General features: G+C 43.7%; 1 protein-coding gene across 2 annotated transcripts in view; it reads right to left on the reverse strand.

The window, feature by feature from the left end:
* Positions 1-2,376: 2,376 nt before the first annotated feature.
* Positions 2,377-17,582, reverse strand: part of RNF123 (ring finger protein 123) — a 594,888-nt gene continuing 579,682 nt past the window's right edge. For both annotated transcript variants that reach the window (XM_030205297.1, XM_030205296.1), the window contains exons 38-39: positions 3,631-3,716; positions 2,377-3,110 (exon numbers count right to left, since the gene is read on the reverse strand). In XM_030205297.1, the coding sequence (XP_030061157.1) occupies positions 3,011-3,110; positions 3,631-3,716 (186 nt within the window). In that variant the 3' untranslated portion in view covers positions 2,377-3,010. The remainder of the gene's footprint in view (positions 3,111-3,630; positions 3,717-17,582) is intronic.

Consider the following 17,582-nt stretch of genomic DNA (forward strand, 5'->3'; position numbering starts at 1 on the left):
TAAGAAATAAGAGCAGGGGACGTAGGCTGGTATCCCTTTTGCTGTTGGGCAGGTAGAGGCCATTCTCTTATCTGTTAAATTTATTTGAACCCACATTTTTATGACTGGGGTTTTTGCTGCTATTAATTTCAGAGCCTTACAATATGGGTTACCTGTTCACGTCTCTTTAATTTACCTGCTTTGGTGCTACAGATTCTTGTCTTGTCCTGGTCGTTGTGCTGATTCAGCACTAACCCTATTTAGGACCCACAGATGCTTGGCTAGTAAAAAGAAAGCTAAGGACAAATATTTTTTACCTACTAAATCTATTTCTATTTTATCATGCATCTTACTGTAAAGGTCAGATTTGGAAAGTGTGTGCAAGGGAGTAGCATTACCAAGAAGCTGTCTGCCTTATCTGGGGTGGGGGGGGGGGGGGGGGGGGGGTGGAGGGTGGAGTGGCGGTGGTGGAAAGACTGTAATGATAAATACTAATAATGTTGACAACAGTAAAAATCATTATATAAAAAAAGTACTTGGATTGCCCACTGTTGCCAGTGCATTACTTTTATCTATATTAAATCAGAGCCTTGTGCACAAAATCCAGCCACCCACACACCCACATTGGTGCATAAGCCCCTAACAAGGTTAGGAAGTTCTGAGTGGAACCTGCTGCACTTTGAGCCAATCAAGGCAGGCATTTTGTTCAGGTTTCCCATGTGGCAACAACAAATGGGAAGGTTCTGAGACATACAATATCCAAACCCATCATCCTCACATGAGCTTTGAGACACATTCAAACCCCACTCATGCAGTGTGTGTGGATTGTTCTGGCACTAGGGCTTGCTCTTTTAGATACAAGGTGGCCCACTGAAACCTTTATGAAAATTTTGTTTTCACAGTATAGGTTTTGGTGTTATAATTTGAAAATCTGATTTACTATGAACCTGTAAACTATCATACACTAGTGAGAAATGCCTGTTTCGGATAAAAATGAAACAGGCGCTAGCAAGGTAATCCCCCCATCCTCCCTCCCTCCTGAGTTCCAGACCCCCCCCCCCCCCTCCGTCCCTCCCTTCTGATTTCCACCCCCCCCCCCCCCCCCCCCCCGGCACTTGGTTGTGAGTTTCTGATTAAAGTTCGCAGTGCTCTCCCCGCTGCTGTCACAGAATCTGTGAAACTCGTGCGTTGTGCCTTCCCCGCCCTCTACGTCATCGCGTTTTGACGCAAGGGTGGAGCTACACTGACTGCAGGCCAAACCGGATATTTCTGGCACCTCAAGTTTCCGGCTTGAGGCTTCATTTGAACGTTGGAGGTGCCTTTTATATATATATATATATATATGTATATATAGATTGTACACTAGGGTGCTTGTTTTGCAAAAAAAAAAATAAAACAAACTCAAAACTTGTTAATGTTTACAGTCGTGAGGTAGTTCTTGAAAAGGAAGTGATCTTAATCTTGTTCTTTGAGACATTGACCATGCAGTGCTAAGAATATTAAGAGCCTTAAATGCTACAGCACCCAAGGTAAGAAAAAAAATATGCTGAATGCATCACTCGATTACACCTAAAATTCATATTAACCTCTAACATCAAGGAAGGTGGCTACTCCTAGAAACTGGTGTGAGTTCATATGGTGCTTTCTCTAAAATTTGACCATTCTACCCAAAATTGTGGTACTCACTGCTGTGGCTGACAGATGAAGATTTCCTTCTCAGGCAGCCAGCGCTCTTCCAAACAGCAGCTGGTAGATACTAGCCCTTCTGCACATGCTCAAAGTGCTGCTGGCTGGCCAAGGCGGAGGAAATCTTTAGCTGGTATGGTTTGGGGATCTCTGCCAGCTCAGCTATTTAATATTTTGGGTTGGCAAGTGGGAAGGAAGGGGCAGAGAGTGGAACATGGGCAGATGAATTCTGTGCCTACCCAAAATCAGCTGTCTGGCTAAACCCCTGCTTTTTGACAGTAATTGCAAAGGAGCAGTTATACTGGAATGTGCACATGTTAAGGCAGCATGTCTTTCAGGACTGTGCCTAATAGAAACAGGACATTGTGACAGAAGAGTCAGAGGGAAAGCCCTGGTCACATGCAGCATATGAGTATCGCTGCCAGCTTGAAGACTAAAAGGTACAGGATGGGCAGGAGGCTGGAATTAACAGTTTTATGCAACAGTGGGCAGGGAAGGGAGATATACTGGACAGGGAAACGGGGGGGGGGGGGGGGGGGTGGCAAGAGGGAGAAGGAAGGGAAATGCTGTATAGCATGATTAATTTATTAGCCACAATTAATTTCCAGTCCCTTGCTGGTGCTGTATAGTTGAGTCTGAGAAATAAAAACTGCAAATTGTTTTCTGCCTGATGTCCTGCTTAAAGAAGTTGCGAAGAAATCTGACAATATCTCAACAGCACCAAAATCTAAATGTATTTTATTTATAAGTTGCTATTCCACACTGTCCCCAAGTGGCATATAACATCCAAAGTAAAACATTACAGGCAAAATAACCATTCCCTATAGCATCTTTCACTCTTCGCATGTGACTTTAAACTCAGCATGCAGCATAAGCCAGATCACTTTGCTATCAAGGATTATTGTATCGTAGATAGTGGCCAGGTTAGGGAACCAAAGGGTTGAGTCACCTCAGCTTTCTCAGCCTTAGCAACATCACTGAACCATGTGGCCTATACTGTAGCTAGCCATCACTGGGCTGCAGCAATAGTTCAAATACCATAACACCAAATGCATTCTGGAGTTACCAGACCCCCCCCCCCCACCCCAAATGAATTAAAAGAAAATGTTTACATATTGAAACCACTCAAGCAGTACAGTTGGTGCTGACAACCTTGTAAAATCACACAATGTTTGTAAGTGGCTGTGGCTTTTGCTCCAGGGATGGATGAAAAGTATTATTGGAATACACTCTGGAGGGAAAACACTGATCCCCCATCTCTCCCCCCCCCCCTCTCGGACAGAGATAAGACCAACAGCAAAACTGACATGATCATCCCAATAGGGCAGAGGTTCTGGCACAGAAATTAGCACATTGTTGGCTTTCCATAGTCTTCTACACCAGTGATGATGGCTTTGCAGAAAAAGCAGTCTCTGTTATTCATCAGGTGCTGATTGATGCAAGCCCTAAAACAAGAAAACACAGTTCCAGCCATCAGGGAACAATATGAGAAACAGCAGATAGGCTGTATAACAACTAAAGTGAACCTCAATCCATAAGGCAGGCAGGTCATGTCCCCTTTCCAGCCAACAACGAAGCTTGTAATACTGACATATTTCCATGTCACTTTTGCTGACTGTGCAATCCATACATTGGGATATTCTAAAGAGCTATCTGGTGGGAAGCAAAGCAAAATACTGGGCTGACCTGTAAACCATGTTATTATCCAGCCTACAGATCATAAAGAAACTAGAATGTTAGAGTAATGCTATGGTATATTCCATTGTGATAGAGAAAGTAAACATTACATTGTTATTCACTGGTTACAACAGAACACAGAATATCCAAGACTAGGCATGCAACCTGTTAGTTTATATCAGAGCTTTTCAACAGAACAGATGTCAGCATTGAATAGCTGCTCATTAGCCCAGTCAGTGATATAGACATAATGCTGTTGGGGAACGAAAGAGAACTAAAGTTCCTTACTTGCAGGATTTGTGGGAGCACGGTTGGAATACAGCTGAAATGGGATGTGCATAACAAATAGGACACAGGTCATCCTCACTTGTTGGCTGCAATACAAACATTGAATAATAGCACATTAGAAATATGTTAATTCCTCTCACTGAATAAGTCAAATCATTTCTGTCAGATGCTTATGCAGTAAACTAACAAGGCAATGCAAGGGGAATGAAATAATGAATAAGATGCAGACAGAAACTGAAAATGATGGCAGATAAAAACCATATGGCCCATCAAGTCTGCCTATCCATTCTGTCCACTATCCCTTCCTCGCTTAGAGATTGTATCTGAATTCAAGCCAGCATGAAGCAGTCTGTTTTCATCACATCCACTGGGAGGCCATGCCATGCATCCATAAAGAAGAATGTCCTTAGATTACTCCCGAGTCTATCCCCTTTTACCTTACCTTCATCTTATGCCCCTAATGCCAGAGATTCACCTTAAAGAGATTTTGCTTCTTGTGAATTATTTATGGCCTGGAGGTATTTAAATAGTATTTTTGGTGCATAGGGAGAAGAATGGGCAGCAGAAAAAGGAGGTGATAGTTTATCACACAGACCACTACCTATTTTATTTATTGGGATTTATTATTAACCACCTTTATGAAGAGATTCACCCAATGCCCTCTGGACCAACTGATTTTTCTTATACTCTTTGGAGTTCTGTGTGCAGTTCTGAATACTGCATTGTCAAATGATGCCTCGGAGACTTGTGATTTATTATTAACCACCTTTATGAAGAGATTCACCCAACGCCCTCTGGACCAACTGATCTTTCTTATACTCTTTGTGCAGTTCTAAATACTGCATCGTCAAATGATGTCTTGGAGACTTACACAAGAGACAGTTTTTTCTTCCTGGTGACCATTCCTCAACCTGCATCTTTCTGGTTTATGCCTGTTAGGCTGCCTTAAGATCATCAGATACAATCGCACTGAGATCTTGCTCTTCTTTCATGCATTGCTTCTTTGGTTTTTTTTCCAGGTTTAGCATTAAATCTCAGCTGCCACCTAGACCATTCCTCTGACTTCACTAGATCACTAATCCAAACCTGGGTGTCTACCCTATTGCAGATTTTAGTACCATCCGATAAGGGAAACCTTTCCCTGGCAGCTCTTTTGCAGTATAAAGAACTATACCAAGAAACTGTAGCAATAACACAAGCCAGTCCCTGTGGCTCACCACAGAGAACCACAAATCCACCACTGGTAACACCCCTATCCTCAGAGTGAACTCCATTTACTACTACCTTTTTTTTACTTCTGCGAGTACACCAATGCTGAGAAGCTGCCCCATACTTCTGTCTTAAAAATCCAAGTCTAAGTAAACTCTTTGATTCAGAACTTAAATTCTAGCCTGGACTGACTTATTGGAGGACAGCAGAGTACCGCAGGAGTGCATTATTGTGACAGCTGGCCTCCCAGCTCAAGCAGGTCGTGACCCTCCTAGGCAAACAGGGGTTACAGATGTATGCGTAGATATATAACAGTCTGTGAAGCAGGTTATTTTACATATATTGGGTATCCAAAAAACTGGACCTCACAGTAGCTCCCAAAGCAGCAATATTGTGCACCTTTCCTATAGATATATACCTTTAGATTGTCACACTGGGGAAGGAATGCTGCTTTTAGAAAACAAAAACAATGACATTCTTTCCTGCGGTTGATTTATGTCTAGGAAAACTGTAGAGATGTGAAGAAAAGTGTTAAAGTAGGCTATTAATTAGCATGTGTATGACCTAGTCTAACTACCCCTTCCATCAGATGCCCTATTAGATGCACACACTGAGGAAAATAGGAATAAACCTGCCTGCCATGGACCGTTGTGCTCTTTATATGACACTTGCACCTCATAGTGGAGGAGTGGCCTAATGGTTAGGGCAGTGGGCTTTGATCCTGGCAACCTGGGTTCGATTCACACTGCAGCTCCTTGTGACCTTGGGCAAATCACTTAACCCTACATTGCCCCAGGTACAAAACTTAGATTGTGAGCCCTCTAGGGACAGAGAAAATACCTGCATATAATGTGTACTTAACCTCGTACACTGCTGATTTTCAAAATAGGATACTGGGCTTGTTGACAACCTTGGTCTGATCCAGCATGGCATATCTTCTGGTTTTAGATTGCTATGCTGGATTTCCCCCTACAATATTATTTTCTTTCAATATCTGCTGTTAGATCAGCAGAAATCTGACTGCTGCCCCTGTTCCTTCCCTCAATGTATCAAAAGATCTGGGATTCTATCAGCATGCTGACAATGAGGGCACTACTTACAGAGATGGCAATCCATTTGCACTAACAGGCACATTAATAATGCAGCCCTGCTCTTTCTCTTCACTGGAATAAGATATCAGGTTCAACAAAGCTTGTAACTATTTTTGTACTGTTAGCAGATCTTTTATCTAGCTGCAGAAGAGGTCATACAGCTAGGAAGAAATGACAGCTCAAGTTTCTTCTCTTATCTCTCTAGTAAATATGATGGAGGCCTCACACAAACCTTCTATTTTAATTCTTAGATTAAATCTCTAGACCTGTATCCCATGCTCATATTTTGATCTTTTTTTATGTTCATAAAGATGTATCTGCTTATATGTACTCAGACTTGAACTTTCAACACCACCATCTAATTAATCAGCAAACAATGTATTCATTTATGGTCTAATTTTATTTCAGGTGCCTACATCAAAGTTCCAAAAAGGCACCTATTTTATGTCTGTTTCTTAAAGGCAATGAAGGCACCGATGTTCTTTTATGAAATAAGCACCCACAGCTACCTCAGACCTGCTCCAGGGCTCATGTGTAAGATCTGGACCTTAGCAGTGTACTCGCACTGCTCTAAGGGCTCCTGGTTCTAGTTTATCCTTCCTGATGTCGGTGCCGGGCAAAATGGTAGAGCGTATTATAAAGAACAAAATTACAGAGCATATTCAAAAACATGGATTAACAAGACAAAGCCAACATGGATTTAGTGAACGGAAATCTTGCCTCACCAATCTACTACATTTCTTTGAAGCGGTGAACAAACGTGGGGATAAAGGTGAGCCAGTCAAGATTGTGTATCTGGATTTTCAAATGGCATTTGACAAAGTACCTCATGAAATACTCCAGAGGAAATTAGAGAGTCATGGGATTATTATTATTTATTACACTTGTATCCCACATTTTCCCACCTATTTGCAGGCTCAATGTAGCTTACAAAGATCTGTTATGGGAGCGCCATAACAGGGAAGAAATACAATTGGTGTTGAAAAGAGATAAAAGATGACAAGAGGATCTGGTTATGCAGCTGTACAGTGAGACATTCTGAATAAACGAGTGTAAGGGTTGTGTTCAAGTAGTTATGGGCTCTTGTGGTAGGCTTTGTTAAAGAGATAGGTTTTCAAAGCTTTGCGGAAGCTATTTAATTAAGTGAGTTGGTAATGCATTCCACATCTTCATACTCATGTAGGAAAAGCTGGACGCATGTTTTAGTTTGTATTTGACCCCTTTACAGCTGGGGAAGTGTAGGTTGAGAAAGGTGCGGGAAGATCGTTTAGCATTTCTGAGTGGAAGGTCCACTAGGTCTAGCATGTAGGTCGGGGCATCTCCATGAATGATTTTATGAACAATCGTGCATATCTTGAACATGGTACATTCTTTCAGTGGGAGCCAGTGTAGGTTCTTTCTTAGGGGTTTTGCACTTTCATATTTTGTTTTATCAAATACGAGTCTGGCTGCGGTATTCTGGGCCGTCTGGAGTTTCTTGATGGTCTGTTCTTTACAGCCAGCAGAGTGAGTTGCAATAGTACAGGTGACTTAGTACCAGGGATTGTACCAGGTTTCGAAAGATGGCCCTTGGGAAGTTTACTCTTTTGAGTTTCCACATAGAGTGGAACATTTTCTTCGTTGTGTTCTTCACGTGGTTTTCAAGTGTGAGATTTCGGTCAATGGTGACTCCCAGAATTTTCAGGCTGTTTGAGATGGGGAGGGAAAAGTTAGGGGTGGTTATGGTGGTGAATTTATTTGTGTTATTTTGTGAGGTTAGTATAAGACATTGTGTTTTTTCTGCATTGAGTTTTAGCTGGAATGCATCCGCCCAGGAGTGCATGATTTGGAAGCTTTGGTTGATTTCGTTGGTAATTTCCTTTAGGTCTTGTTTGAATGGGATATAGATTGTGACATCATCTGCATATATGTATGGGTTAAGGTTTTGATTGTCTAATAGCTTGGCTAGTGGTATCATCATTAGGTTAAAGAGGGTTGGTGAGAGGAGGGATCATTGGGGGTATCCGTGTTAATTGTTACTTGGTATGATCTAGTTGTCAGGAATCCTCTAAACCAATTAAGAACATTACCTCCAACTCCAAAGTATTCCAGGATATGTAGTAATATTCCGTGGTTGACCATGTCGAAGGCACTGGACATGTCAAATTGTAGGAGAAGTATGTTATTGCCAGTTGCAATTGTTTGTTTAAATTTGTTCATTAGGGTTACTAGTACTGTTTCTGTGCTATGGTTCGATCAAAATCCTGATTGAGATTTATACAATATTGAGTGTTTATTTAGGTGGCTACTGAGTTATTTCGTCACTGCACCTTCCATCAGTTTGGTTATTAGAGGGATAGATGCTACTGGGCGGTAGTTGGTTAGGTCATTTGAACTTTTCTTTGCGTCTTTAGGTAGTGGAGTTACTATGTTACTATGTATCTAGAGATGGGAGTACCAGTGAAGTAATTACATTTGATGACGACACAAATCGCAAGAGGATTGTGAAAAATTACAAAAGGACCTTACGAGACTGGGCATCCAAATGGCAGATGATGTTTAATGTGAAAAAGTGCAAAGTGATGTATGTAGGAACGAGGAACCCGAAACTATAGCTACGTAATGCAAGGTTCCACGTTAGGAGTCACCAACCAGGAAAGGGATCTAGGCATCATCGTTAATGATATACGTTGAAATCCTCTGCTGTGTGTGTGGTGGCGGCTAAGAAAGCAAATAGAATGTTAGGTATTGTTAGGAAAGGAGTGGAAAACAAAAATGACGTTATAATGCCTTTGTATCACTCCATGATGCGACCACACCTGAAATATTGTGTGCAATTCTGGTCGCATCTCAAAAAAAGAGATAATGGAATAAGAAAAGGTACAGAGAAGGGCGACAAAAATGATAAAGGAGATGGGACGACTTCCCTATGAGGAAAGGCTAAAGCGGCTAGGGCTCTTCAGCTTGAAGAAGAGGAGATATGATAGAGGTCAATAAAATAATGATTGGAGTGGAACGGGTAGATGTGAATTGCTTGTTTACTCTTTCCAAAAATACTAGGACTAGGGGGCATGCAATGAAGCTACAAAGTAGTAAATTTAAAACAAATCAGAGAAAATATTTCTTCACGCGTGTATTTAAATTCTGGAATTTGTTGCCAGAGAATGTAGTAAAAGTGGTTAGCTTAGCGGGGTTTTAAAACAGTTTGGATAGCTTCCTAACAGAAAAGTCCATAAGCCATTATTAAAATGGACTTGGAGAAAATCTACTATTTATGTCTAGGATGAGCAGCATAAAATGTACTGTTTTGTGATCTTGCCAGGTACTTGTGACCTGGATTTGCCACTGTTGGAAACAGGATGCTGGGCTTAGACCTTCTGTCTGTCCCAGTATGGCAATACTTATATTCTTCTGTTCATTGCTCCCCAAACATCCTATGATAACCAAATCAACAGCTACAGATAATGGAAATGGCTCTATTCCAGCTGTAAGCCATACAAAAACAGGTCAAAAAAAGTATGGTGAATTTTGTGGTCCCAGAAAAATACAGCAGCAGACAGTAAATAAAGATTAGCATGGTTCATCTAGTTTGCAGAGCAAGGTGTCTAGAGTTGTGTCTGCCGCTCTATTCAGGTTGCACCCCTTTATGACATTTGATTTCTTTTGATCCCATCCCTCTTGCTAAATAAGGACCCTTTGTGTTTATCCCACACCTTATTGAATTCTATTTTCTCCCTATCCACCTCCACCAGGAGGGCGTTCCAGGTATCCAACCACCCTTTCAGAGAAAAAAATATTTCCTGACTTTGCTTTTAAGCTTACCTCCTTGTAGGTTTATTTCCTGTCCTTCACCGGGAGGGCATACCATGCATCCACCAACCCCTCCATGAAAAAGTACTTCTTGATGTTGCTTTTACGATTACTACCTTGTAACTTCAGGGCATGTCCTTTAGTTCTATAGCTTCCCCATCTTTTTTTTTTAACTTGTTTTTATTGAAAGAAAATTTTTTTGTTTATCCATAACTGTACACTTTCACATTTCTACATGAAGCTTTCAGATAAAACATCTTAACAATAATTTGAAACTTTCAATAACCCCACCCCACTCCCCTTCCCTATTCATGAACTGCTATATTGCACTTCTCATATCCAAGTATACATAATCTATACAACATGTATAATTGCTAGATCTCTTTTTTCTCCTGCTCCAACTTGTGCAATATTGACCCTTCCCCCCTCTTAGTTTTACAATGAACCTAGTATTCCATCTCTCTCTTTTTCATATGGCTGCCGGATTTTCTGGAATATATGGAGTTGGCCTTTTCTCAATGCTGTCAATTTCGACATCTGGTGGAGATGGTCCACTCTAGCCATTACCACCAATAGAGTCGGGACCGCCACTTGTTTCCAAGCTCTAGCCAATGCTACCTTTGCAGCGACCAAGAACTGGATCGCCAGCCTATGACTATGCATCTGGCTTCTCGGTGGTCTCAGGTGCAGCAGGCATGTCTCTGCTTGACATGGATACTCCACCTGAACCACCCTTCTCACCACCTCTATTATTTGAGCCCAGTATGTCTGTACCTTAGGACATTCCCACCAGATATGCATAAATGTACCTCGCCCACCACATTCCCTCCAACAGTCTGCTGAAACCTGCGGGTGTATTTTTTGTAATCTGTCCGGTGTATAGTACCACCAGTACAATATCTTGTAGCCATTTTCATTCGATGACTGGGCAATAGAAGGTTTCAGCAGGTATCTATAGGTACTCGCCCACCACTCCAATGTATACTTTTTCTGTAATACTCCCTCCCATCTATCAGTATAGAAATCTTGTGGTGTGGAGAGGAGCAACAGCGCTTTATATAGTCGCGTTATGCTTCCTCTGTCCCCCCACCTCTCAACGCCCTTTCCAGTTTTGTTTCTTCAAACGCTAATTCCTCCCTTGCTCGTCGGTGGGTATAATTCCTCAGACATTGATAGTATACTAACTCTCTGGTCTCCAACCCATATTCCTCCTGTAGTTCCCCAAAGTCTTTTATTTTCCCATTAACCCACACCTGATCTAACTTATACAACCCTTTGTAGGCCCATTGTTGGTAGACTTTTTCCATTTCCCCCAGTGGAAATCCCAGTGCTCCCCTTATCGCCATCTGCAAGAAATAGCGCCTTAAACCTTTTTACGTATTTGTAACCAGATGCGAAGCAAGTGGCTAATCCCCACTGGTGCCCTATGTATCTCAGCTAGTATTTCTTTCCCTGGTCTCCACAATATATCCCCCAGAAAATGAGTTCCCATCCACACTTTCCCAATGCAGCCATTTCTTAGTGACTCCTGGGCCCCAGTCTGTCATTATCCGTAACTGAGTTGCCTGGTAGTAGAGATAGAAATTGGGGACTCCCATCCCCCCTCTCAATGGTATTTAGAACATCATCGTCCTACGTATCCTAGGCCATCTCTTTTTCCATATATATACAAACATTTTTCGATTCAGTTGTTGGAAGAAGGCCCGGGGAATAGGTAGTGGTAGTGCTAGGAATAGGTACAGTAGCTGTGGCAGTAGCATCATTTTGATAGCATGGATTCTACCCATCCACGATATCGTTAGACCCTCCCACCTAATTCTGCAAAAAGTTCATTAAGCTTTTTAGGGTAATTGGCCTGAAACAATTGTTCTATTTTAGAGGTAATCATCACTCCCAAGTATCTAATATATTTCGGTGCCCATTTAAATGGGTACATCTCTTGGGCCTCAGGCTGGGGTACGGTAAGATTAAGTATCTCCGATTTGGTGGCATTAATTTTAAAGCCCGACATGGAACCATACTGTTCTAGTAGTTGCATTACTCGTGGTAGTGAATGCTTAGGGTGGGCCAAGGTCAATAAAATATCATCAGCAAAGAGCATAATCTTATGTTCTCGTTTGCCTCTGACTACTCCTCGTATACACTCATTGTCTCGAATCTGCTTAACTAATAATTCAATCAATAATGCAAATAGCAGGGGCGACATTGCACACCCCTGTCTCGTTCTCCGACTGAGCTGTAGCGGTTTAGTATGGGTACCATTTATCTTTAACATGGTCATTGGGTTAGTGTATAGCAACCGAAGCCAGGACAGATATCGGCCTCTCAAGACTATCTGTTTCAGTACCGCAAAGAGGAATGACCACTCTACTTGGTTACACTCTTTTTCAGCATCCACCGAGAACAACAATATTGGAGTGGGTTCCTCCGCTGCGTATTGGATCACATGTAACCAGGGCCGGTCTTAGCAAGTGTGGGGCCCTATGCAGACCAATTTGGTGGGGCCCCATCCTAGCCCCGCCCCACTTTAGCTCCACCCCATTGGTAAGATTATTCCATTTTTAGAACATTTTTTATTTATGAAATTTCAAATAAAGACAAATGAAGCTAAACTTGTACAAAAAAACTGATTGAAATAATAAGCACAATGCTATCATGAAACCTCCCCTCCCCAGAAATTATTCAGTTCAAGTCCACTACAATTAGTAGTTCCAATTCTCATAACAAAGGAGAATAAAGGAAAAATATTAAGAAAAGATTCAGTACTTTCAAATTCCCCTATTACTCTGTAAGCCATATATGCAATAAAATAAAAATGAAATGAAAAGATATACAATAAAATAAAGTGATGTGTAAATATAATGTACAATATAAAAACATATAGACCACCAAGGTATTAAAATTGTTTTAAAATATATACCACAACTCTCTGACTCAAGAAGACTCCGACTCTGTCTGTCATCCATAATTGTCTGACAACACACAAAAAAAAATAAGTAAAAATAAAATAGTCACAATTAATACCTTATACACCAATATACCAGCCATACGGAAAATGCAGACCGTCAACATAATGAAGCTAGCAAGGGATCATAATATCACAATTCTCATGTAGAGCCACAAAACACCCTTTTAGAGGTAGTGTGTCATGATTTAGGCTCTACACCCTTTCTGATCTTTGGTGCCACCTTAGTAAGGCCAACACACAATCTCTCCACTGCAAAACACTATACACAAACTTGTGCAAAAACACACTCATAACCTTAACAAACCATAAACAGCACTAATTCCAAGGACAGGACGAGCTACAACCTTATGCGTGGAAAGGCAGCACTATAATTACACCTGGTTCTAAAACACCAGTACACAACCTAGTCAAACAAAACAAAACAAAAGGGCTGCAAACTATACGCTAGCAGAATACTGCATCTTCCTTGATCACACCTAAAAAACACATGAAGGCAAAATACTGAACTGGAAAGTTACCTCAAGAAGTCAGACTCAGCATGCAGCAATACTACAAAAATTGAAAGTTACATGAAAAATATCACAGATGCACATTTCCATAAGTAAAAGCTGGGTCCTCCGCAGACTTGACTGTCCAGTTGATCCAGCTTCTGCCTATTTTCTATATCCATGTGCACTTTTTCTCCTCTCTTCCTTTTCCCTCACCTCATCTCCTTCCTCACTCTTCCTTCGCCTCTATCCATGTCCAGCATTTCTTCTCTCTCCTCCATCCACCCATGTCCAGCGACCCTCCTGCCCCCCCTGCCATCCACCCATGTCCAGCGACCCTCCTGTCCTCCCTGCCCTCCACCTTTGTCCAGAAACCCCCTCCCCTGCCATCCACCCATGTCCAGCGACACCTCCTGTCCTCCCTGCCCTCCACCTATGTCCAGAAACCCCCCTCTCCTGCCATCCACCCATGTCCAGCGACCTCCTGTCCTCCCTGCCATCCACCTATGTCCAGAAACCCCCCTCCCCTGCCATCCACCCATGTCCAGCGGCACTCCTGTCCTCCCTGCCATCCACCTATGTCTAGAAACCCCCTCCCCTCCATCCACCCATGTCCAGCGACCCTCCTGTCCCCCCTGCCCTCCACCTATGTCCAGCAACCCCCCCTGCCCTCCACCCATGTCCAGCGACTCTCCTCGTTCCCCTGCTCCCCCTCTCTCCAGCCACCTGAACCCCCTCCCATCTGAGCCCCCCCTCCCCGACCCACCAAACGACCCTCTTCTGCCACCCGACCCGGCCGGCACCTGACCCAGCATTTTTAAAAAATCTACAGGCGGCGGTGCGGTGCTTCGCGTCTGAAAATAAAAGAAGAAAAATCGCTTCGTCCGTCGGCCGGCCTTCCCTCATGTCCCGCCCTTGCGGAAGTTACATCAGAGGGCGGGACATGAGGGAAGGCTGGCCGACGGACGAAGCAATGTTTCTTCTTTTATTCTCAGACGCGAGGCACCGCACCGCCGCTTGTAGATTTTTTTAAAATGCTGGGTCAGGTGCCGGCCGGGTCGGTGACGGGTGGCAGAACTGGGTCGTCTGGCGGCACGGAGTACGGGAGGGACCCTGGCTGCAGGCAAGCTTGGGGTAGGGAGTGATGATGATTATGCGGTCGGATGCGGTCGTGACGTGAGGCAAGCAGCGGCAGTCTGGCGGCGGAGGTCGGAGGCGAGGCAGAGTTGAGGCGGGCCGCGCGGGGCCCTATGCGGCCGCCTCGGTCGCCTCTGCCTAAGACTGGCCCTACATGTAACAGGGTTCAAATATTATCAAATGTCTGCCTGCCTTCAATAAATTCCGCCTGGTCTTCATGTACTAGACTTGGCAGCACCATCTGAAGCCGAAGTGCCAATATTTTAGTAAAGATCTTATAATCTACATTTAAAAGTGATGTTGGCCTATATGAACCGCATTGGGATGCATCTTTGGCTGGCTTCAGAAGCAAAATTACCTCCGCCAATCTCCACGAGGAAGGCAATTCATGTAGAGTATCAAAGGAGGTAATAATCTTTAGCAACACTGGGGCTAGCCATTTGCTAAATAACTTATAGAATCGCTGTTATGACTGGGGTCTGAACCCCTCTCAAACTTACCTCTTTCCTGGGGGTCAGCTTCTTAGCTGGCTTCTGTTTCTTTTCTCTTTCCTTTCTGAGCTGGCTCTGTCTCTCTGTGCTGGCAGCTTCCAGCAGCATGGGGTTAATTGTCTCACTTCACTACAGCTGTGTGTGTGTTGCCTGAGTTGCTCTAACTCTCTTTGGGTGTACTGGCTTCAAGTGTTTCACGGTTTTGCATTGGTGTGGGTTGGGCCTCTCTGGGTCAGTGTGCTTTTGCCTAGGTCTAGGGAGTGTGACATCATCAGGGAGGGCCTTGATAAGGAAGTGGTGTTGTTTCCTTCAGGGCCTTTGCAACAGTGGTGTTTGCTGTAGGTAGGGTGGTGCAGTGTGCACTTCTGACGTTGTGTCTAGTTTCCCTGCTTGCTTTTGCTAAGGTCCAGGTTAGTGTTAGTGCAGTGTGCACTGGTGACTGTGTGTTTAGCTTTCCTGTTTTTCCCTTATGGTTCCCCTGCTTTTCCCTCTTGGTTTTGGAAGCATTGCTTGTGTAGGGCTTTGGAAGCTCTATTGCTGATAGAAGTACTTCAGGGTTTGGTGTTGTTAGGAACACTGCAGAGTTTGCTGTTAGAAGTACTTCTGGTGTTTGTGCTATTGGGAGCATTGCAGTCTTTGCTGTTGGTGTTTGGTGCTTTAGAAGCACTTTTGGCTTATGTGTTAGCTTCACTGCTTTTTCCTTGTGGCTCCCCTGTCTTCCCTTTTAGTGCTAGGAGCTCTTCTGGTTGCTTGCCAGAGTAGTGCTTAGGAAGCACCTTGTTAGTTGTATCTAGCTTGCTAGAGCAGTGCTTAGGTAGCTGGTTAGTTCTGTGTTTAGCTTATTAGTGTAAAGCTCTGCTTGTAGCTTGGTGCTTAGTAGCACCTGTGTTAGCTTTGTGTTTAGTTCCCTGCTCTGTTAGTCTAGGGCTGAGGAAGTCTCTTTCTTGAGCAGGGATTAGGAGCTCCTATTTTAGTATAGGGCTTAGGAAGTCCTTTTTGTCAGTTTACTGTTAGGAACACTCCTGCTGGTTTAGGGCTTGGGAGCACGTAGATCAGTTTTGGGTTAGGAGCACTTCTGTTTCCAGTCCTGGTCCCTATGTCACCCGGTATCCAGTAAGTCCTGTCGGCTACTCGAACCCAGAAGCTCAACTCCTGGGGGGCTTAGTAGCTAAGCACAGGTGAAGCTGTGCGGACCAGTCCAGTGTGCTCCAGTCCTGTGTGTTCCGGTCCGGTGTGTGTTCCAGTCTGGTGTGCTCCAGTCCGGTGTGTGTTCCAGTCTGGTGTGCTCCAGTCCAGTGTGTTCCGGTCCGGTGTGTGTTCCAGTCCTGTGTCCTCCAGTCCTGGGGATTCCAGTCCATGTGTTCCGGTTCGCTGGGCAGTGCCTGCAGTCCCTGCCGGTGTGCTTACCCAGTGTTGGTTGGTGGGTTTTGCCTGCTGCTGTCGCTCCTCGGCAGCAGCCCAAGGGCTCACGTTTGCTCCAGAGCCCGGCCCCGCGGGCTCTGAACCTGAGAACCTGACAATCGCACAGGGAATCCATCTAATCCCGGTGCTTTATTATTAGGGAGGTCTGCAATTGTCTCCATGATCTCTTCCAGAGTTATGGCCTTAGACAGTTTCTCCAACTCCCCCTCAGGAATTCTAGGTAGACCCCTCTCCGGCACATATTGCTCCATTTCCCTCAAGGATGTATCTTGTTCTGAGTGGTATAACTGGTCATAGAACTCCCTAAATACTTCCTGCATTTCTCCCGCTTGGGTAATTAGTTTTCCCGATTTATTGGTTATACTAGGTATCAAATTACGCTGTGCCTGTTTCTTAAGCTTATGGGCTAGCAACCTGCTCGCTCTGTTTCCAAATTCAAAATGTTCTTGTTGTGTGTGCTGCATCTGTATTGCAATATCAGCCAGCTGCATATCATTAAGTTGTGTCCGAATCAGATATATTTCTTGTCCCTTTTTGCTATCCGTCGGGTCTAATTTGTGCTCTCTCTCCAGCTTTTCTAATTTTGTTCTAAGTATAGATTCTCTTCCTACCCTCTTCCTATGAAGGTGTGCCTGTAGCGCTATTAATTTCCCTCTCAAGACCACCTTCAGCCCTTCCCATAAGCCTGCAGGCTGCACCTCCTCTGTGTCATTAATTTTAATGTATTCCTCTATATATTGCTCTATCAGGGCTATGTTCTGTGGGTCTATTAACATTGCTTCATTTAAGCGCCATTATCTGCGTACTTTATCCCCACCACCCAGCTTCCAGATCATGGTCACCAGAGAGTGATCAGACCAGCTACAGGGCAGTATGCTTACTTCTTCAATTTTCCCCCTTATCTCTCCATCACTCAGCCAATAATCGATCCTTGAATATGTGCTATATTTTGGGGCACAGTACGTATAATCTCTTTCAGTCCCATGCCTTTCTCTCCATAAATCTATTAATCCCCATCGTGCCATCCACGCCTTTAAGGCTGCTCTATCCCCTCTGGCATAGCCCACCATACCACCAGAATTATCTATTTGGGGGTCAATCGTGAGATTCAGGTCACCCCCCACCAACAGCCGACCCTTTGCATGTTTGTGTAGGACCATATCCACCTCCCTCAAAAACCCTTTCTGTCCTTCATTAGGTGCATACACACATAGCATAGTATAACAGATGTCATGTAGAGAGGCTATCAGTAATATATATCTACCTGCTGTATCCTTTACGTTTGGTGTATTATCCATGGCAGCATATTTGAGAGTGCTATAAGCACCCCTCTCTTTCTTTTCCATCAACACTGGAG

The sequence above is a fragment of the Microcaecilia unicolor genome, chromosome 6, assembly GCF_901765095.1.
Source record: "Microcaecilia unicolor chromosome 6, aMicUni1.1, whole genome shotgun sequence".
Lineage (NCBI taxonomy): Eukaryota > Metazoa > Chordata > Amphibia > Gymnophiona > Siphonopidae > Microcaecilia > Microcaecilia unicolor.